We start from the raw sequence: 23,397 nt of genomic DNA on the forward strand, positions 1-23,397 counted from the left end.
CTCTAGAAATAACCCAGGTAGCAGTGCATAATTCAATTGCACTGGCAAGTTCATTCTCCTGCTCCGTTACGAGGGCATGGTAGGCACCAACAATAAAGTTAAAGTAAATGTCAGGAGGCCAATGAATTGCTGAGGAGAACATTTGTTCTGATCTTCCATCAAGCACAATAACTCTAATGGAAGATAGGAAATGGCTGTAAAACCTAATACCATGATGCAAGCAGGCAAACACCCAATCTACAATCTGAGCACAGCAGGAGAAAGAGAAGAAGTAAGTAATCATTCTTACTTCACTACACAGATATTAAAGCAAGCACAGCATTTCCCTACCATCCTTTCTGGTTTGGCTGAAATCCCTCCAGGGGACCCATCACCATTCTTCCTGAGCAGTTTGGATCCAGCAGATGTCAGATTTTTGGGAGACAAAGCAGATTAAGAATGAAGACATGCTGAGCAGGTATGAACCCTGGCTGACAAAGAAGTATTTTTACCCATTTTGTCAGCTGTGCTGCAGCTGCAGATGCAGTGGGCTGAGTGACCAGGAGAGCTGAGCTGCAGGGTTTAACCAGCCCTGTCCTCACAGCACAGCTGGCTTACTGCTTCCTCTAGCTGTCCCCACAGCAGCAAGAACACAAGGTGGCTTGACTTAGAGGAGGAAGGCTCCTTTTCCACGTTCAGAGAGGTGCTAGAGCAAATCTGCAAGCTTTGGGAAGCATTTCATCCGCAGCAGGGATGTTGGAAACCAGTGCATGATTTAGGGATGAATCAGTCTCCATCTTTTAAGAGCAGTGGCAATTTTCAAGCCTCTTGCTTGGGCAGGGAAACCAAATGGCTATTGGTTATTTCATAAGTAATTTAAAACTGTATTTACTGCAAGGATCCTACTGAATCTTAAAGGCAGGACATACCCATGTGCCAAAAGCTGAGCTGATGGGGAATAAGACTGATCTGGCTGAACAGAGAACTTTGGCTGGAGTAAGAAAAAGAAAATAAGGAGAGCTTATGGCCCTCTGGAAAAAAGGCAGGTAACAAAGGAGGACTACAAGCATGTTGTGAGGTTATACAGGGACAAAGTTAGCAGGGCTAAAGCTCAACTAGAACTTTGCCTGTCTGCTGCCATAAAAGACAATAAAAATGGATATGGGGGAAATATAGTGACAAAGAACAAGGAAATGGTTGAGGTGGAAATTAATGCCTTCTTTGTCTCAGTCTTTAACAGCAAGACCAGTTGTGCTCATGGTACCCAGCATCCAGAGCTGGAAGACAGGAATGGGGAGCAGGAGAAAACCCCCACAATCCAGGAAAAAGCCAGACCCGATACACCATCCACAGGTCTCTGGGGCTGGATGAGATCAGACAAGGGTACTGAGGGAACTGGCAGAAGAGCCTACTGAGACACTTTTCATCATTTATCAGCAGTTCTGGCTAACTGGGGGTGTCCTAATGGACTAGAAATTGAAAATGTGATGCAATATCATGGAGCAGATTATGCTGAGTGCCCTCATGTGGCATGTGCAGAATCTGGACAGGCTGGATCAATGGGCCAAGGCCAATGGTATGAGGTTCAATAATGTCAAATTCAGGTCCTGCCCTTGAGTCACAACAACCCCATGTAGTGCTACAGGCTGGGGAAGGCTAACTGGATAAAACATGAGCCAGTTGTGTGCCCAGGTGGCCAAGAAGGCCAATGGCATCCTGACCTGGATCAGCCCAGGATGTGGCTAGCAGGGCCAGGGCAGAGATTGTCCCCTGGTACTCAGCACTGTGAGGCCACACCTTGAGTGTGGGTCCCTCACTACAAGTGGGACACTGAGGTGCTGCAGTGAGTCCAGAGAAGGGCAACAGAGCTGGGGAAGGGTCTGGAGCACAAGGTTTATGAGAAGCTGCTCAGGCAGCTGAGGGTGTTTAGCCTGGAGAAAAAGAGGCTTGGGGAGACCTTATCCCTCTTTACAACTACTTGAAAGGAGGTTGTAGCAAGGTGTCAGTCTCTTCTCTTGGTAAGAAATTATAGGACAAGAAAAAACCACCTGAGGTTGAATCAGGGAAGGTTTATATCAGGTATGAGTAAAAGTTTCTTCACAGAGAGTGGCCAAGCATTGGAACAGACTGCCCAGGGAAGCAGTTGGGTCATTATTTTTGGAAGGATTTAATAGACATGTACACATGGCACTTAGGGACATGGATTAGTGGTGGATGTGACAGTGCTGGGTGAATGGTTGGACTCAATGATCTTAGAGGTTTTTTTTTCAATATAAATGTTTCAATTATTGCAACCCCAACACAAACCCCTAGGCGAGCCTTGCAAGGTTTTCCCCTCAAAAGTAACTCCTGAAAAGTCTTGGGGTTTTGTTACATCTGTCACTGAGATTGGGTCACATATCTCAAGATACCAATGAATTCCCACTCAGGCAAACAACTAAGATCCAGGGTCATCTCATAGATTCTCCAAGTCCTTTCTACTAACTGGTAGAAGATATTCAACACTGAACATAACTAAATTCCTCCAGAAAAAAAAAAAAAAAAAAAAAAAAAAATCTAGTCCCACTTGTAACCTACTGGGCATTTCTGAAAACTTGTCTGTTCAATTTTAGCCTGCTTTGAAAGCACGTAACAAATTAAATGGGGCCCATTTGTTACGCAAATGATAGCTAGGGTTTCAAATAAAATAAGCCCAACCTTGATGGAGATTTCATCAGTGCAGGCTATTATTTCCCTCTGCTAATGGCTAACAGCCTAGTCATCTTCACCAAGCAGCAAGAGGTCTCCCAGCTGCCTGGGTGAATTATGGCTGGAGTAAGTAATATTAACCCCTCCAGGGTAAGTATGTAGGTTATAAAACAAAGAGCTGCACACAGCTGCTAATGCCAGCAAAGGCAACCTCTGTTCATCAGCTCGCTGGGTGTACGGCAGGAGAGGGACAGAAGGACCACGGGCTTTGTAGTGGCTGTGCCATGTCACAGCAGCCCCACATTAATTGATGCTTTCATTTGTGGAGGGATGGGTGTAAGCACAGATGAAGCAAAATAAGGATGACCAGTGCCAGCAATCCACAGATTATTAGGTCTCACTTTAGATGGGGGGCAGAGAGGGGACTGTCCAAGAGTCTTGTCTGTGGGGTGACCCCATCCCACTGACCAGTGTCTCTTTGGGAGTTCTGTGTCACTACTGTGCAGCAGCACAGCTCACTTGCAACACCAGGACTTGCTCGCTCTGGCTAAAGAAGTGAATAAATCCCCACAAATTGCTATAATAAAGATTCAGCCCACAGACTCTGTGGCGTAAACACACATCTGGTCTCTGTTTGCAATGAAATCAGCTGAAAGCACCATTGTGCATTAATAACAAAAATGCTCAACATATTGCTACCAAATAAGTCTGCTTGTCTTGAACTTCTATTGTCACATGTTAATGCACTTTTAACACTGATAAATGATGAAGTGCTAGAAAACATTCATCAAGGGACTTAAGAGTCAAAAGATAAGCATTACTGCAGCATTGTTTTCTATTCCACCAGTTTTTTTATAATTTGGGCAGAAGATAAAAACAGAAAGTCAGAGGCATAAACCAAACATTTCACATTAAACCTGCCTTTCTTTGGTAAAGATTTCTTAACTATGGGGTTTATCCTGTACTTCCGTGACATGAAAAAATCCTTGAGGATGCATGAAAGGGTGTTTCCTTTTTCAACAAGTCAGTACTTTCCATATGTCCACCCACCTCCTCCTTCCTCTTCTTCCTTTTCTTGCCATGAACAAGAAATGTCATTCACTCTAATTTAATTCCACTCTTCAATCCCTCTCCTTTGCCTTCCCTTACCCTCTCTGCCTTAATTTCCATGAGACACTTGCTTTCTCCTTGCAATTCTTGGTTGCTATGCTTGGTTCATGCTTTATGTGTGACTGTTGATCCTTTTGGGTTCCTTGTGTGAGAAAACCAGGGACCTAAGCAAGGTCACTGTGCAGACTCAAGAGTGGTCAACACATGGGAAGGGTTTTACCTTTTGAGTGATGTGGTTGATCCAGGGTGAAGAGCAGTTGCTAAGATCAGGTCCTTGGGGTTCCCAGATACCGTCAGGCGTGAGACACCGGAAAGCGGCAACACCTGTAATAGGAAAGTTGCTGTGTTCAGTGTGACTGGTTGCATTTTGTCCCCAGCACCTCGTGTCAAAGGCTTCTGGGAGCTTATTAGTGCTCAGGTCTTGAGTAGGACACTTCTGAGTCATCTCAGTGTCCTAGTCTCCCATCATCTTGGTCCCTTAAGGGCCCTAAGACAAAAAAGGCCCATGATGTTGTGCAGGAATTTAATTTCTAATTTGGCAAACAGCAACTACAGACAGAGGATTTGCAGGAAATCTGCCAGGTACTAAGAAATCAGAAGTAGATCTCAAACAATGAGATCCAGCACCTTGAGTGCTCTGCCCCACCACTGGTGATTTGGGATCACACCCTGTGCCTCATCTTCCTTGCTGCTTTATGAAGACTTTATGGTTCTGAATCATCATTACAACATTTGGGTGGAAACACACAAAACTTTGAATGCTACAAACACAAGATATATTGCTGGGGTTTACTGTCTGCCCCCAGCTGTCAAGAGGGACTTTAGAGCAGAGTTTCGTTTGGGAAGAGCTGCCCAATCCCTGCTGGAAAGACAGCAAAATGTCTCAAACCCTTTCAGACAAAGAGAAGTACATCACTGCTATTGAATCGCAGCTTTTAACAAGTTGTGTGAATCACTGAAATTAGACAGGGGAAAGGCTTATTTGCCATCCCCTATCCATAACTTGGGCTGTTATCTTTTCCTTAGTTATTTTCATCCAGTCCTTAGCTCTTGTCTTTAGGAAAGGACTCCCTGCATCCAGCTTTCATTTTCCTTTTCCATCTTTTCCTTTTTACAGCTTCGGTTCAGAATATCCTTTTCCCTTTCTGGGAATCACATCATACTTTTTGCATTAATTTGACCAAGTAGGGCTGGGAAAGGCAACAAAAATGTTCTTTACTTATTCTCACCCTTGATACCTTTCTATGCTCCTCATACTTTAACATATATTTTATCAGTCTGTCCTCACCAAATTCCAGACTGAATCAGTACTCATATACACAGGTATGAATAGCTCTCCAGGAGTGGAAAATTAACAGAGTCTCTCCTCTGCAAGTCAGATCCCTTCAGCCCTCATTTTCAGGAAATTTCCTCCACTTTTAAGATTTCTTCTTTGAAAGAGAACTTTTGGGGCTGGACACCAAGACTAACATGAAAAATAACTATTTTTAGAAAACTGCATTTGTTAAAACACAGCAAACTGAATCATATGCCAAAACTCATTCTCAAAGCAATTATGTTTCAAATTGAATAGAAAATTTCCAAAAGCAACATTTTTCAACAAAACAATTGCGGTAAGAGCAGAAGAAAAGGAGCAAAATCCAATAAGCAATAAACCACTTTAAAAGATTTGGCTTTGTTTCCTCCGCCCACTTTCCCAGCTGATCATACTGGATGCTGGCTGCAGTTTAAAAAAATCACTCATGCTAGTTCAGGAGCTTCAAAGTACAAGTTTTGTTGATTGCCTCCCCTGTCCCCTCTCTCAGCAAAACAAGCAAAGAATTAGCCACCAACACATCAGTCAGTGAGCCCAGGGGCTACAAACACAGCTAAAACCAGGTAAGGCACATGGTACACAACTTCTGAAAGCCGAGGCTCTTCCAGCACATCAAGCACAGCCCCACAAGGTTTTTAGCACTGGTTGAATATTGACAAGGTGTGATGGAAGTGAAGACAGCCTGCTGAGTCCTCCCACCCCTTGACTCACCTATGGAGCCCAAGGGACACGGCTGCTTTGCCAGCTGGCCCTGCCGCGTCCGGGACCACATAATGTCACGGGCTTCCACGGGGTCGCAGCTCTCCGCCCCAGCGGGCGGCAGCTGGGAGGAGGCGGGCAGCAGGTGTGTGGTCATTTCGTCAGGGATATCGGCCATGGGGGACGGCGTGCTGGTGCTCCTGTTCCTCCTGCCCGAGGCCGACGTGGTGGTGGTGCGGCCGGTGGTGCTGGTGGCTGCCCGCGGCGTGGTGCTGGCAGCGGTGCTCCCCGGGCCCAGAGCCCCCGACGTTGATACTCCTGAAACAAAGGCAGAGCTGGTTAGAAAGAGGAAAGGAACAGGATTCAAAGCTAGGTCCTGAGGATGTCCCCTCTGATGACTCCTGCAGAGTGTAACTGGAGCTACGACTAAGGCAAAGCTTTCTGCATAAGCTGACTTTCAGAGAGAAGCACACAAGGGGGTAATGATCACTGGAGCACAACTGATTTACCAAAAGCACTAACATCTGATGAAAATAAAGCAGCACTTTATGCCCTCACCATTTTTCTTCCTGGCATTTTAATGTAAAAATCTTATTTTCCATCTTTTAGGGAACACCTAGCAGAGAAGTGCTTTTAATTGTTAAGCGGTGCTGAAGACCCAGCTGATTTGAACAGAAAAATGTTTTCCATGGTGTAATAAAAAAAAAAAAAGAAAAAGAAAAAAAAAAGAAAAAAAAAAAAGAGAAACAAAAAGCAACAAAACCCAAAACCAAACCACAAATCCATTCCCAAAATCAAAAGTATACAGAGAGATGAACACAAGGCTGCACTCTGGAGCAAGCATCAATTTTCTCTGAGGGTTGTGCTTTGCTGCACCATCCCAAGAGCAAGGCCTGGCCCCTTGATCTGCAAGCCACATAACACAAGCAAAAAAGAATGTCAGCACAGTCAGATCCTTGAGACTTTAATGCTCAGTGGGCTAATTCATTGAAAACCTGCAATGAGCAGTCAAGCAGCAAGCGAAGGGGAACATGCTTTAGAAGTGCAATAACCCACTGGACATCCTGCAATAGCTGCACCAAGTACCGAGTGTGTGGGGAATATTGAGGGATGTCCACCTTACAATTACCTTATTTAACCTCTTATTCAGACTAAGGTGCTTGCACAGACTGGAGCTTCACAGGGATCTTTCTAGGGCTTGACCTGAAATATCAGGTGGGGAAACTGAAGCAGGCTGCCCACAGCTGGTCCCCCATGACCCCTGCCATGTCAAACACAGCTCATGGAAAAGCTTGCTTCTCCCATCTCCTTTACCACTCTCAAAGATAAACACCCTGCAGCTTCTCTCAGCATAAAGCCTTTACTCCAGTTAGATGCAAGATATTCACAAGTGCTCCCTCAATCCCTGCCTGAGAAAACACTGGGGCTGACTGTGAAATGCAGGTAAGGAAGCAATATGAAAAGTCTTGTCTTGATCCATTCTCACTCTAATTTCCATGCTGGAACACCTCACTAACATCTCATCTCTTCCAGCATCTAAAAAGCCTTCAGTCACTGTTGCTCCATGTCCAGCAATAGGAAATGGAGTTTCTATATGAATTCACCTGAGCAGCAGGACACTAATCTGAAAACAGGTCTCCAACACTCAGTGATCTGATTTTCCAGTCTTCTCCTGCCACCTTCCTTTCACCACGAACCTTGAGTTTGAATGAACTCCGAAAAATGCAATGCAAAAACATGCAGACCCTGACAGACTTCTTCCAATTTCTGCTTAAAGCTGCACTAGATCACCAAGCGATTATTTCCCTCTGATGTTACAGAGAGGACTAAATTTTGTAGAGAATTTCAGCAAATATTACATTTTTACTGCAGCAGGACTTAACACAAGTATGTTTTATTTCTTCATAATATAGATTAGCCTGGTAGATAGCAACCTGCAAAATTTTTCCCATTTACTCTTGTAATAACAAGTTATTTTCCTTCTGCAAAATTACCTATGCCATGCACTAAGGAAATTAGTAGATACAGTGGATACAGTTTCAAAGTCAAAGCTAGCAAACCTTGTTTAAACTAATTCTTACAGTCATGTGTGAGCGTATAGAAACATATACTGAGCAGCCTGGAGCTCCCCTTGATCCACACACAGGAGATCTGCATTTTTAAGCCTAGTTTTCATTGAAAAATCACTGAATATCCCACAGCATGCCGTTTTTGGAATAGCTCTGGTAAGTTTACTCTAGCAGATAGGCACAAGGGATTTAATGGCATTTTCCTTCAGCCATAAAAAAATGAGCTGTTTTATCTTTCATAAAGCCCCTGGCACCAGTGTCAAAATCTCTTTGAGGGCTTGTTCTTCCAACTTTTTTCTTGTTCCACTGGGCTTTGTTGCTGCTTTTGAAAATAAACACATCCGCCATTTTTATAGGACAAGTTGTAAGATGACAAGAAAGAGCTGCCTCCAAGTTGCCTAATGGAGTGAGATGGATGGGATACCACTGAACTGAGTTCAAAGGTTTGATTATTCAAAGAGTCATTTTGGTATTGAGCTCCAGCAATCATGATCACCATGCTAACACCACCCAGTTTTTCACCAGGAAGCACCACTTGCCAATTTTGCTCACACAACCGTGTGTTTCAAAAACCAAGTTAATTGCTAAGGAGGAAAAGAATGGGGGATCAGAATCATTTACATATAAATGATTCCTAAATCCAAGCAAAACCATGAAGAGACTGTGTACCTGTGTAAAAGCACCTAAATCCTACAGCACAGAACAGGGATCAAACCTCCAGATTAACTCAGGCTGCCAATAAACTGTGAATTTTTAACTTGGGAGAAAGCAGCACTGCAGCACTGCTTCAAGAGAGGGATACTTCAGATAATGTTTCACAAGACAATTTTTGCTCCAAGACAAGCACCTTTAAAAAACACCAACACTACTACAACTAGAAATGTATAAACTTAATTATTTTATTTTCACTGTTTGTTTTCACCATGCATCGTCATATCAAGACCTTGAAGTTTTTTGATAAGACTCAGTTTTTATTCCTTATGAATCCAAGACTTTTCTAACTTTAATTCTCCAAAGCACAGCACTGGGATAGGAATTTTCAGTGCTCCCAAGAAAGCAATTTATGGCTGTGGAAACATTTCTTCCCCAGAAACACCCCAAAGTGATACTTCACTTTTTTCTTCCCTGCGCTATCTAGCAAGCTGGCAGTAACAGCAGAAGACTAAGTTTTGCCATCATTCAGGTTAAAGCTGCAGTCATAAAAAAAACAAACCCCAAAACATTTCCAGCATCTACAGGGGAGCAATTGCAACTCCCAGAGGAGCCTCTCTCTACTCAGGGTACATTTGACTAGCAAGAAAATAGAAATTTTTTGGTTTTTGTCTTCACTCTTTTATTTCCCAACCTCCACATAGAGCTCAGGCTTGTGGAGGCAGATTTTTGCTTGGTGGAAGGAAAATCAGGATAGGGTTTTGCTCACAGGGGAAAAAAATCCCATATAAATAATGGACTGTCTTTTCCCCATTTCTCTCTGTTCCCTGTTACTGAAGTAGTGACATGACAAGTGACCTGCACTTTGTATTTGCCATGAGGAAATCCACCACATGCCATATATCCACAATGTGGTTAGATGCTCTGCTCACCTCTTCCTGGTGCTCCCATACACAGGAGACTGCTTTCTCAAATGACTCTGACTAGTGTTTTCCTATGACAAAAGCAGCTTTGATTGCAAGAAAGGCTATTTGCTACCTTTTTTTCTCTTTTTTTTTTTTTTTAATTTTGGCACCTAAGTCTCCAGCCAATGTACTCAATAATATTTTATAAGAGACATCATGCATTTTCTGTCCCATTAATGAAGATAACTTAGGTGCCCCTTGAGAAGAAATTGCAGAGAGGATTTCCAGGGTGAGGCTCACTGGCTCTGGCAGGGTAAGGGATGATAGGAGACATCCATCAAGCTGTTCCCCTGGGGTCACAATCCAAAGGTTCAGCCTGCTGGCTATGTGCTACAAGCCAGCATTTGCTCACATAATTGGAAGGAGAGGCTGCACTCCAAGTTCCACGCTCAAGGTCCAAGCAAACCACGATGACTTCACTCTCTGGCAAGTTCTGCATTCCTAAGGCTGACACTCAAGGAGATGGGATGGGGTGCCGGCAGCCAGGAGGCCCTGCCTGCTCCCTGTGCTGCACCTAAAGCAGGGTTGGACCAAGTGAGGTACAACTAATCCAGCAGCCCAAGAGCAGCAATCCCAGTTCTCTTGAGCACATCCAGACTCCATTATTTACACATGTTGCTGCAGCATGAAGACAAATGGAGCACTGAAGGAGTTGGGAAGGCTGTGCACAAAAAAGCACAAAACCTGGACGTCACTCCCTTTCCTTCCTCCCTGTAGTTTTGCCCTTTTCATATTTGGCAAACACATCCTTTGCTTACAGCGTCCCTTTTATCATTTCTTCTTCTACTGAAAGATGGCCCAAGTTGTATTTACATAGCAAATAAGAAGGTTTAGGCATGCCTTGAAAGAAGCAGCACAAAACCCCAGAAACCTAATACAACTGGAGGATTATTTCACAGCTGTTTTTCTCTTCCCTGTCACATAAATGCATCTCAAGGGAATTAATTTTCTACAGGCATTTTCAAACACATTTCAGAACATCTTCTGAAACTCCCTAGAAAAACAGTAATATTTGAAAGTAAATATATTCCCACCTTCTTTTGACTTTTCTTTTTGTCTTTGTGTGTTTTTTTTTTTCTAAGAACTACACGTGAGGTGAGAAAGGATGATGAAAAGAAGCACCTACAACAGACAGCACCAACTCATTACCACACTGTTGGATTGCAAAGTTACACTGAGTCTATGTTAAAGACATCACCCTGCAAAACCTTCTCATGGTAAATGTCTGCTGGAAGACCAAAAGCTACATGCTGGTGCCACTCAAGAGCTGCTAGCCAGGGAATTGACAAGGTGAGATTAGCCCCTAAATTATGTACAGCTCCTTCCACGTGTTTGAGAACAACTATGATTTATTTTTACTGCAGGCGAAGGCCAAGTCGGCCTCACATCAAACATCTGAACAGTTCTCCCCTCTGCTCACACATGCCATTATTTTGGGAAGCTGAGCCAGAATCCTATGTGTGAACATAAGTTCACACGCTGCTTTTTGGGGCAGTTAGGATTGTGGAGCTTTATTTACTGACACTGACAAAAAGCTTGCAAAACCCATTGACGGAAAGATTACATATGCAGTGGCTCCAAAGTGCTCAATGTGGCATGTTGTCTTCAACAACACAACTGCACACAGGCCTGTGCTCTGAAAAAGGCACCTGATACAGAGCTCTTCCTTTTCCTCCCTCTTAACTAACACAAGGGAATGCAGAGGAGGAGGATGCTGCATCTCATGGAGGGAAGATCCATTCCCTTTTGGACAGCTGACAAATGAAAAATCACTTTCTGGATTTTCTTTTTTTCCTACTTCTTCTAGCAGGGGATCAATTTTTGTGCCCAAGGCTACTCTGCCCACATATGAGTGCTCTGCTGGGCTTGTGCAGATGCTGCAATGGATATGGGGCCATATGTTGAGTTCCTGTGCTAAGAGGAAACCTACAGCAGCGCTCCAAGCCATGGTGCAGACTCAGTTGTTTCAAGGCACTTCAAGCTGGAATCACTTAACACACTGGGACTTTCCTCTGAGTCTCAGTCTCAGCATTTAATATAAACAACAAAGAATGAGAGCCAAAGTGGGCAAAATCAGCTCAACAGGCTCAAGTTCACTCAAACTGCCTCAGCTCGTCCTTTTCACTGCAGCACCACTCTCAGCAAGACAGTTAATACACTCAAAGAGCTATTGAATGCACAGATTTTCAACAGGTAAAAGGTATGCCTACCAGAGCCCTTTTGACTCAAAACTCTGCATTTCTGACAATGATGAACAGTTCATTCCACATGCTGATTGCTACAAAAAGGCTGTTCTGTCAAAAACATTCTCAGTATTATTGCAAATTTCTAGGTTTTGCCTGAAAAAAATAAGAACCCAAACAGCAGCCTGACTGCATTTTTGTGAAATATCAACTTTTTTGCTTCTGTGGGACTTTTGTGGGGGTGTACATGTGTCAGCACTTAATACTTTTTCTGTCTCCAAACAGCTCTTAATGTCAGGTCCCCAATTTAGTTGTCATTTGAACAAAAGAAGATACATCTTTATTTTCTTCTTTTTTCTTTCTCTGACCCATTCTTCTCCAAGAAACTACTGCTAAAAATATGTAACTTCAGAGACATCAGACAAAATTTTAACTGTTATTTTACAGCACATATCTAGCAACACCAGAAGATGAATGGTGCAGCACAGGAGCATCACCTGTTGTCTTCACCATGGTCCGTTTCTATCAGAAGACAGTCCCTAAAGTCTTATCTCTGGTTTCCTGCCCAGGACTTCTGCCAAATTCATCTTTGTGAACTTCTTGTACCCTTTGGCAACCATCCACTGAGGGTATTAAAGCCTTATTGCTTGTTCCAGACTTTGATTCTGAATACAGAATGCAGAAATTTACCTGGACCATTGTGCACAAGACACACAAAGAAATTGAGCATTTCTTTCAACATAATGCTGTAATGCTTTTAGAAATGCACATGAACTATGCCCATAGGAAAAGATTACAGAAGAGACAATCTAATAGACAGTAGATCAGAATTTATTATAAATGGACAAATCTAATAGTTTTTAGAGTTCAGTTCAAGGGCTATTTTTAGGCATTCTAGCTTCAATTCACTCTAGTTCTCAAAAATACTGTCAGATGTCATTGCAGTTACTTTGAATTTCTGGATTTAAATGTATAAAATCAGATTTTCTTTTTTTTTTTTTTCCAATCCACATGTAGTTTCACACAGGGAAATAAAAGATGCATACAATCCTATTTCTAGGGACATACCAGCTGCACGTTATTACTGGATGTATGGAGTGAACTTCTAACCTCCTAAACAATCACTTTCCCTTGGCATGATTCACATCCATCAGAGCCAGTGGTGCAGATCTTATGCACTGTCTTCCAACCTGAATCCTTCAAATTCCATTAAAGAGAAGCCTGGAAGGAATTCCCCAGTATCCCATTGTTAGAGAAATCACTTTTGATTTCGATAACAGGTGCTGTCAGTTTTCCATTCAGACCACGTTAGAGTGCAGACATGTGAGCACTGCATATTCACAGTTTTAAGAGATTTACTGGAGGCTCGGACTGCCAGCTTTTGGAGTTTTGGGTTTTTTTTATCTTTTAATTAATTAAACCATGTATGCTCTATCCATACAAGCTGAAACATACCTTTTAAGTTTCTAGGCAGAACAAGCAAATGTGTAGCTGGTAAGAGGGAAACCCAATTTTTTCCATCTCTATGGCAATGGATGTAGCTTCATCTAATGTGTGTTTTCCACTTTTTGCCTGCACTTCTGCTTCTTGAATCAAACAACTTTTGTGCACTGTGCAGAGGCAGTGCCAGATGGAGCCAGTCTCTCTCCAGCAGTTCTCCACCTCTGCATTTGCAAAGAATGGAATTGAGTGCAGGAGTCATAAAGTGACTGTTCACGCCCCAGCATTTTCTCATCTACCCAATCAATGTGACGAGTCCTCTGCAGAGCCACAGGCAGTCAGCTTATACCACTGTCCAAAACATTTCTTCAGTTGCAAGCTACAAACACAACTTAATAAGAGAAAACCATCATCTTCAAATAGTCTCTGTTCAACTGTGTGTGTAATACCTCCAATCTAGATGTTAGTCAGCAAGATGGCCAATTGCATTCAGACAAATGCCTTGGACTTTCTTAAACATATCATAATCTGCCTGTGAAATGGCTGGTTAGTTGCTTTCCAATTTGTGAAATGGTTCAAATGCTGTAAATAAAAAAGAAATTGGACAGCTTTCAAAAAGGACAGCTTAGACTTTTCAATTCTCAGTATTCTGTGCTTCCAAGCTACACTCCTGTGATCTTTGTATTAATATTCAGAACCTGATTGCGTTATGCTGTTATCTTGAGGAAGAAGGCACAGTACAAGTGAGCCGAAGGAGACAATCCACTGGAACTACAAGAAATCAGCTCCCTGGCCCTACAGCACATATATGTGTGAGGGGTGTCAGGGAGAGATGGATGGAAATTTGCCTGGTCCCACTTTCTCCTGTCCAGCTTGGCAGATTAAAAGCAAAAAGGCTACTTTTTGCATTACAATTCACCTCCCTCTGCACCACTATCCCTTGATCCCAGCTTCTCTGAGGCTTGGGATTTCAGGTGCCTCCTGCATTCCTGTACTGGGCATGCAAATCAGCCCTGATGCTCACTCTGAGGGTGGGTTGGTCAGCTGAAATCAGTCAGGAAAAGGAATAAACAATAACATATCAAAGGTGGAGTTACAGCTGCTCACACCTTTCTTCCTCTAACTCATGTTAGGATTGACTTCATGAGCATGCAGCTCATACTGCTTTCCCAGACATGGAGACCTGACAGCAGGCCCTGCTGTCTGTACAGTACATGCTATATCCATAGCCTAGAGTAACAGGGATTATAAACCTGCCAGCACAAGCTCACCTTTTGTCTTTCACCAAATGCATCTATTTTCTCTTCTTGCTACCCACGAGGTATTTCAAACCTGTTTTAAAATCCAAAATCCTTCTCCAAAGCCACCAAAGTTGCTTCCTCACCACAGGGAATTTGCTCCACTCAGTCTCTGACTGCACTGGCTTTTATTTTATTTATTTTTTCCATTTACTCTTGTTCCTGTGAGGAAACCAGCCTGAACTGTGAAGAGAACTGACTAGTGAAACCACCAGAAATACAGAAATGGTGAGAAAGGCTGCCTTTTCTCATCCTTTGAGCATGTCCTGGTGCACCTTGGTATGGATGTGCTGTCAAGACCTCTCCTGAAAATCAGAGGGCAGGCATGGCTTCAGCCTCTTGGCCACATCTTGGTTTGGAGCTCAGGTTAGTTCAATCCTCTCCCCAAACTCACCAGTGGTTTGCTTTCTACCCCTGGAGACACAGATGGAAAGGAGGGAGAGAAGAAAGAAGCCTGTGCTAAAAAAATATTTAACATAAACCAATCCTAGGAAGCTGACAAAACTCCTTTGTAAAAATATCAATATTGAGCTACTTTCAGAAATAAAGCAGTTTCCCTTTCTAAACTCTTTATTATTTATGTAGAAACGTCAATATATTGTAAAGCTCAATTCTAATAGCTGTATTCATCCTGGCTCAGGGATCTGCCTAAACCATATTTAACTACAGCACCGGCATCTAAATTTGTTTTATAGATATCTGACTTATGCAGAGGGCTCCAACAATGAGAACGCCATTAAGATTATGAAAAACACATTTACTTCAGCAAAGCAGATTTATACCAAATAAACAAACTGTGCAATATACAGGGTGTTTTAAGGTGAAATGAACTGGGTAGCACTTTCAGGCATCTCCAGTTTTCCTAACAGACTTGAGTACTGGACACAGGCAACTTGTGCACTATCAAGTCCATGTTGATATTCTAAAATCCCTGGCATGCAAGCAGCTGTCACCCATGTCCCAGAGGTTAATTTTTCATTTGAGGGAAGCACTGGGGTGCTGGCAGCAATGGTGAATATTCATTCATATGCTGAGCATCTGAGATCTCCACCTTGAAGGCTCCAGGGCCAGAGGCACTGCCATGGCCAGTCATCTCAGTTCAAAAGTCACAGTAGAAACCCAAGAGGCAGGAAAGAACAGCCTCCAAAATATCAGAAAAGGAGGTTTTACCAAATAATTTTTTCTCTGAAACATTACGGGCTACCAGGTCTCATGAAGTCAGCTTTGGCCAATCTCTAGTTTCAGACTCTTAGCCGAGGGGTTGATGACAAAATGACAATACATAATCCCAGAATGGAAAAACTTTCAACATTGATTTGTAGCTTTACATCTGTCACCTTTCAGACTATTCTTAATATTCTTAATGGATAGCTCAGACCACCACATTGCAAGGTCAGCATGTTTTCTTGTGTGAAGCCAAAGAATATACCCATTGACATTTTAGGACTCAGAATTTGGCCCACAAAAGAAAAAATATATTAAAAACTTACAAGAAAGTGAATAAGAGTACTGAAAAGCAAGTATTTTAGGTCAAAGTTGTATGCCTGTTTCCCCAATTTGGCATGTGGTTTTTACATGTAGTCAGGTGCTAAAGTTTACATGCCCAGAGGAATTACTGGTCCAAACCAGAGGCACCAAATGCACAAAAGAATGTCCAGACTGTGCCAGACTAGGGATTTTCCATAATGTACTCTAGGCCTGCAAGCCTAAACTGCACCTGATCCACTTGGCCTACCAACAAAAGCATTGCAGAGCCTCAGAAGCAATAATCTTGGGAAGTTTGGAACTGGTAGAAAAAAAAAAAAAATCAAATAGGATGACGCAGAAGTGAAAAAAGCAAACTTTATCCTTTAGAGATTTTTAAGCTGTGCAATCTCCTTGCCCTTTTATTATATATACATCCATAAAATGAAGTGCCTGATGTCACTGCAAAGCATAAATTTGATACTTTGAACAAAAAAATGATGTCTCTCATAAGGAAAAAAAAAATACACATATTCAACATGTGAAAAAAGGGGAGAGAGAAGAAAGACAAAAAAAATGTGACCTGGTTCAATGCACATGTCTTAAAAACATAACTCTTAAATAGCTACATTTGTTTTATAGACAAACACAGAATACACACAACTAAATGTGAATGCATCTCCATAGGACAGCACAATTCAAAAGCATAACAGAAAAACAGGAAGAAGAAAAATAGTCAAGCAGTATGTATTCGATTCTAAATACAGCAGAGATGCATATATACTTACAGATGTTTTCTTACTTTCAATCTAGGATAAAACTACTGCTACAGTGCATGGCCAAAGAGCTGCTATATGCTTCTAGCACACAGCCTAAACCTCATTTTACATCTCTCACAGGTAACATAAAATAAATGCACTGGTCTACAGTGATTATTAGTTTTCCCTCTCTTTGGTATCAAATACGTTGAAATGTTTTTGTTTTGTAAATTTTTTACAGGAGACCACTTAGTACACGTGTTGAGACCTGTAATGTTATTAGCCCTGAGCCTTTCAAATTCCATGCATACATCAAGAAGTTTCAAGAATTTGCAGGGAAGAAGTATATTAGTTTTTCTAGTCATTGCAGTGCTTTGCATGTACTAAAAACTCAAAAGCCCTAATATTTTACATTATCCGGCCAGAATTCTCATTTTGTAATATTACCAACCAAAAATCTAGCTCACTTATGTCATCAAAAGCAACTCTTCTTCCATTATCTTAAATATAAATGAGAAAAACCATTCTGAAGCAGACAGAATAATTTATATTGAGAGGAGATCTGTCATGCCAGTAATACTAAAAAAAACCTGGAGCATTACCTTGAACTCATTTGAAATTGAAGGAAAAAACAGACTTTCTAGGGTGGTGGTCAGGCTCAAGATGAAAAGGGAGGAAGAAGGTGACCTGTGATAGACCTTTATGGTCAGCACTAAGCAAGTCAAGAAATGCTTAAACCTTCAAATAAATATAAGACACATTTTGTTGCTTTTTCTTCTGTAGAGGCTAGAGCCTAGCTGACCACAGATCAGAGACATGACATTCATTGGCATGGCATTCAACCTGGTGATGGCTCAGCAAAATAAAAATTCCAAGTATAGGCACTGCTGTGTCAAGCAGCTCATCCAGTATGTTTAGCTGCCACAGAGATTCTTCCAAGGCAGAGAGAAATGTGGTTTTGCTTGAAGAGGAAGGGAGAGATTTGATTTAGGAACACAAGTCAGCCAGTTTATGGACAATAAAAGGTAGCATCAAAAGCCATTCAACTTGTCCAAGAGCCCAGGTGCTCTTTGGAGGTGCAGGAGCATACAGGTTGGTGCAATACCACTGCCTTCACTGTAGCAACATCTCCATGCCTGAGCCTCGGCTGAAAACTGAGCCACCCATCAGCAAGCACCTTCTGACTTGTAACCCTGAAAAGCTGTGTCTGTTATAGCAGATCTCCAGGCTATAAAAGAAACTGCAAGCATCTCAACTATCTGCTCTCCTGTCCTTGGGGTGTTCTAGTTGGTGCTGGGGAAGGCTTAAGCCTTTCCATGGATAACCAGAAAGTCCAGAACAACGGCACAGATGCTAAGAACAGAGTACTGGGAAGAGGAAGGGGAAATATCCACCTCAAGCAGGCAACCTGATGTCCTTATTTCCTTTTCCTCCTGCACAGGACATTATTCATCACAGTCCACAGCACACTCCTGGGAAGTGCTGAGATGTGCCAAGGATTACAGGAAAAGAAGAGATGGACAGGGAAGGCTTTGATCTTCCTGTGTTGCTGTATGAGGAAATTATTTGCTAATGCAGAAAAGCGAGCCCTTCTTTCGATCCAGGTTATTCCATGAGGAATCTCTTTCTACAAAGCCTGAAGCTCAGACAAGGTATTGGGCTTGAGGGACCAGTTTTCACATCTTCTGTGCCAAGCTCAGCAAGCCCACAGTACATTTCTGAGCACAACATGCAACTCCCTAATCAGCAGTCACTCCTACAAGGTCAGTCCCCCTGGCCTACAAGATGCCTTTCCAAATTAAGCTGTTATTTTCCCTTATTAAACATCAGATTTGAGCTAAAACAGCATCACTGATTCAGTTAAACCCTCACTGTCTGCAGCTCTTGTCCAGAGCAGAGTGCACAGAAATCTCAGAAACCGAGATGCCTGGTCACACAGACTCCAGTGAGTTGTAACTAAGGGAGATGCAACTTTATTTTAGCAACATGAATCATTTCAGGTCCAGGGACAGCAATGTGAATCGTGCTTCCTGGCTGAGCTTTTGTCTTCAGAAACAGCAATGTGCATACTGCACTGAAGACTCAAAAGCATCTCCAAGAGTGACCAACAGACACTGCTACCTACCAGGGCACCCTGACATGACACTTATTTGCCACAGATGCCTTTCATCCACTGGCAGCTGCTGATTTATGTGAGGATAGGGATTTTTAGCTCCAAGAGGAGGTACTATCCGCTGCCATTTACCACCTCTGAAGCAAATGGGTAGAAATTAGGAGGACAGTCAGCTCTAGATCCAACCAGCTTTTAAACAAGGCCAAGCAGTCATTGAATATCAAATTGTTTATGCAACACAGGCTATGTTCTAACAGAAAGGAAATTTTAAGTGTGTGCAAAGAAAACCAAATAAAACCCATAAGGAAGGGACTGAATTTAAAAGCAGATATTAGATTTCTTTTCTCTCTTGCACGCAAAGTGAAGACTATTCAGCAATCTGTTTGGCACCTGAGGTGTGCAGGACTCCACTAGCAATATAACAGAATATTATCTGTCCATTTCTGTCAAGCTGAGGCAAGTTCACTTTGTGGTGTCTGCCTAAATGAAAAACAAAACCATGACAGAACTGACCCAGCCTGAGGGTGTGCTGGATGGGATGGGGCAGAGATGAAGAAAGAGGGAAAGCAGATGCTAAGGGTGCAAAATGAGAAAGAAGCCAAATGCAGGGACCAAGCTGACTTAAAAATTCCTTCCCCCTACAATCAATTGTTAGGCCTTTCTAGGTTGCTTTTCCCTTTTTGATAGTATCTAAATCTTAAAACCAGTCCAACTGGATGAAAGCAGTATGAGTTAAGTCAGTGTTACTGAATATTTTTCTTTTGGAGACAATTTCTTTGCAGGGATCCTCCAAGTGGTGAATGCAGTGTTATATTTCCTTCATCAGCCAACAGAAACATTACAGTGGTGAGGCCAAGCCCTTGCAGGTGATAGGATCCCTGCTGAAAATTCAGGCTAACATTCAGAAAACCTCATCTCCCTCTTATCCAGATTTCTCTCCCTGCACATCAAATAAAATCTCATTCATGTGGAATCTGCATTACAGCTCTCTGGGCACAGTGCTGGCTCACCTCCACTACAAGGATCTCTATTTTTAGCTCTATTTTTTTCTCATCCCGGGTCAGTTCCAAAACCAAACCCTGCCTGTCTTATTTGTCATTGCCTACAAAACACTTCTACATCTGCCCCTTGGGTAATGAGCTGCTTTTCCAGTTTTATTTTCCCATTGTCTTCCATTTGCTTTCCTTTTCCAGAAAAGAAAAGGGAACACATCCTCACATGGAGCTTTCCTCAGCCTCACACCCGCTTCTCAGCTCTTTGTTCCCTTAACTCAAAAAGGAAGGATTCTATCATGGGAAACAATTTTTGATAATTCCTTTACTTGACATATGACCCCCCCTCAAAGTCCAGTGGGCATGATTTGCAGTGTAGAGTGTCATCTTTCTGGCTGATGTGCCACATCCCAGTGGTAATATTTGCTGAATTACCACTTTTTTCCACCTTAGGTAAACCATAACCTACAGGGAAGTATAAAAGTCTGATTGCAGGGTAGAAATTTATTTCCCCACATCCAGAACTGCCAGATGAACTACTTGTGTTTGTGTGGACCTATTTTTATTTACTCTTCTTCCTCCTCTACAAAACAAATTAAAGTTAGCTGCATCTGATCAAAAAGCATGTGAAAAAGGATGTCATATTAGATTTTCCCTCAAAACACCTATCTCATTATAACTGGATTTCTTTTAAAGGTTTGAGGTTTTTTAAATAGAGAAATTGAATCAAAATTGATACCCATAAAAACATTTGTGATTTGACCTTTTACAAGTTATCTGTGCTCAATCAGAACTGCAGGCAAAAACCTGTTTTTTTCCAATGATAAGCAAGCATACTAGAAAAAAAAAAAAAAAAAAAAAAAGAAGTATCTTATGAGACATTCAGTTCTCTAATAACCCAACTGGAAGTCAAGGGCATCCATCCTAGGCCAGAATACATTTTATTGAACAAAACTTTCTAATTAATTGCTGACAATGTAACAGATGTGTCAGCAAAATTTTCCACACTGCCTGTCTGCCTCTCCTTGCCACTCTGCCATGCAGCAAGACGGGAGCACAACAAAGCCCTGATTAAACCTTCCTTATTGCAGGGCATCCTCAGTTTTCTCAGTGAAATATGTATTCAGTCCCCACTATCCTTGGTAACTAAGGTTAAGCCATCTGCAGCAGGCGTGTAGCTGGCACATGGAAATGGCAAGAATGATGATAGGTAATGATTTAGCCAATGTGACCTATCATTTGGGCCAGTCAGAGACACAGATAATGATTAGTCTTACTGCATTCATGCACAGAAGCTTTAGGATGCAGCAGGAGCAACTGGATATTTATTCCACGCCTACACTGTTGGAGGTAGCATGAGGTGTTGGGGAAGAAAACGTCACCACATACCTGGCAACACCACAGCATCCTCCAAGAGCTCTCAGGTAAAGAAAGGCTCATTTTATTAGCAGGCTTGTAGGCCAAGGATGGAAAGAGCTGAAAAAGTATTTGACCTCTGAAAAGCAAGACAGCTACCCAAATTCTGTCCTGAGAACATCAATAAATTGAGACTGAGATGTGACAAGGGAGAGAAAGTCAAGTGTGTGCTCCCTGCTCCTTAGGTCAGTGAAGGAGCTTGTGAAGCAGATACAAGTTTAGTTGCTTTTGTTGTTTGCAATTAATCCCTTTGAAGTGTTACAGTCCTAACCAAATAAAGAAAATTGCTTGGGTGCTGAATATTTAGGAAATCACTGTCCCACTGAGAGCAAAACAGCAGGGAGGATGCAAGGGGAACGGGCTGAGCTCAGTACAGATTGAGTCCTGTGCAGCCTGTGCCATTATGAGTGCGTCAGGCAGGACATTGCAGACTTCTCTTTCTCTTCATTTTTGCATTTCATTATTTTCCCCATAGGAAAAAAACAATACAAGCACAGTGGGTAAGACATTTAGGTCAAGACTCTCATAAACAGTATCCCAGTGTTGGTCTCTGAACAAGTGACCTGATTTTTAAAAACACTAAGAAAGCAGTATCTCCTAGTGCCTTAAACAAACACTGGCCTTTTGAGCATCAGGTTATTTAGGGGTCTCAGTCTTATTTTCAAATCAAGTTTCATCTTCTCATATCACAGGCTCAGTACCAACTCAAGAGTCAATTAAAGGAAGCTGCACATGGGAGATCAGATCTAAGATGAACCCCCAAAAAATAAGGCTCCCAATTCACTCAAACCAGCTGAGAAATCCTGAGTGCACATTAGCAAGCAATGACTGATGTATTTACACCACACTTCAAATACCTATATTTTCCAGTAAACCATAAACATCCTCTTCACACACCTCCAGGAATGCTTGATTTTGTAAGGTGCTTTTCTTAATCTCTATCTGAAGGTGTTCCTCTTTGGTGGCAGAGGGAGCACAGTAGATGGTTTAGCCCATCAAATTTTAAATAGCTCAAGATGGCTTAAATCCCTCCCATCTTTTTGCATTTGCTGAACAGAACTAGAAGCAGGGATAGCCTTTATTACAGTCAAGGTAGATTAGTGCTCATGGTTAGAACAGTATCTCAGGGCTAAGGAACACCTGCTCCAGATTTGCTTTGAAACACCCAAAGAGAGCCTGTGCTGCCCTATTTCTCCCCACTCTCTGGCAGAGAGCCCTGCACCAGCCTATGCGTACCTTCTGCCTCCCACATCACTGTTCGAGTTCTAAATTGACTGCCTTTGGTGCTCAGGGAAAAAAAAAAAAATGTATCTCCTTTCTTATCAGCTTTTGAACAAGTTTTACTGCTGGAAAAAGAATCTCTATTCATGTATTTCTGAATATGGAGGACGTACTCTATATATCTTTAAAAAAAACACTATGTGAGGTGGAGTATTGATGGGTTTTGCATCTGAACTGAGACTGACACTCTGAAAAATTTTGCTTTGCCTTTTTACAATAAAAACTGTATCAATTACTAGCAATAATACAACACATAACTAGGGACATGGAGTACCACATACCAAATTTGATAATCTGGTAGTACAGAGCATGGCAGTACAAAGTCCCCAATTCAGTACAGTTTTTATATCTAGACTTACACTTAAGAGCCAAGCATGGATTTAACTCATTTCACAAACTTTTAAATCCTAATTTGCTCAACTTCCCAGGACACAGGAAAAAAAAAAAAAAAGCCACATGAACACCAAAAGATGAGGCAGGACTAACAGAGGGATCCAGCATCTCTCCCAAGCAATGCTTACCTAACTACAGAGATCTGTCAATCTCAGGCCACATGACAGAGGACAAGAGCATGTGAAATGCATTTTACTATACACTAGGAGAGCAAATGAAACAGTATAATCGGGATCAAATGCTGCAATAACACAAGACTGACCCTGGTCTACCTCTGTGCCCCATCAGCTCAGCCCCAACAAGCGCTGAATCTGACTTAATCTTTCACACAAACACCACCAAACATTGTTTCAATTGAAAAAGGCATGAGGGGAGATTTACTTTTTTCCATACAAGTTCCTGCCAGAACCACTGTCAAGACTGTCATGCATTAAAAGATGACAGATACTAAATTCTGAAGTGTGTTATATTTCTTTTGAAACACAACTAACTAGTTTCTTTGAAAAAGATTTGCATCATTCTAAATTTTAATTCAGCTTTTGTTTGTCTAAAATAGGTATCTTGTTCCTCTGCTGTCTCACTG

General features: G+C 42.0%; 1 protein-coding gene across 11 annotated transcripts in view; it reads right to left on the reverse strand.

Moving 5' to 3' along the window:
* Positions 1 to 23,397, reverse strand: part of ADGRL3 (adhesion G protein-coupled receptor L3) — a 496,471-nt gene that overhangs the window by 97,191 nt on the left and 375,883 nt on the right. For all 11 annotated transcript variants that reach the window (XM_077782989.1, XM_077782978.1, XM_077782980.1 and 8 more), the window contains 2 exons: positions 5,804 to 6,109; positions 3,998 to 4,101 (listed from right to left, as the gene is read on the reverse strand). In XM_077782989.1, coding sequence (XP_077639115.1) covers positions 3,998 to 4,101; positions 5,804 to 6,109 — 410 coding nt within the window. The remainder of the gene's footprint in view (positions 1 to 3,997; positions 4,102 to 5,803; positions 6,110 to 23,397) is intronic.

Source organism: Lonchura striata, chromosome 4, assembly GCF_046129695.1.
Source record: "Lonchura striata isolate bLonStr1 chromosome 4, bLonStr1.mat, whole genome shotgun sequence".
NCBI classification, from domain to species: Eukaryota; Metazoa; Chordata; class Aves; order Passeriformes; family Estrildidae; genus Lonchura; species Lonchura striata.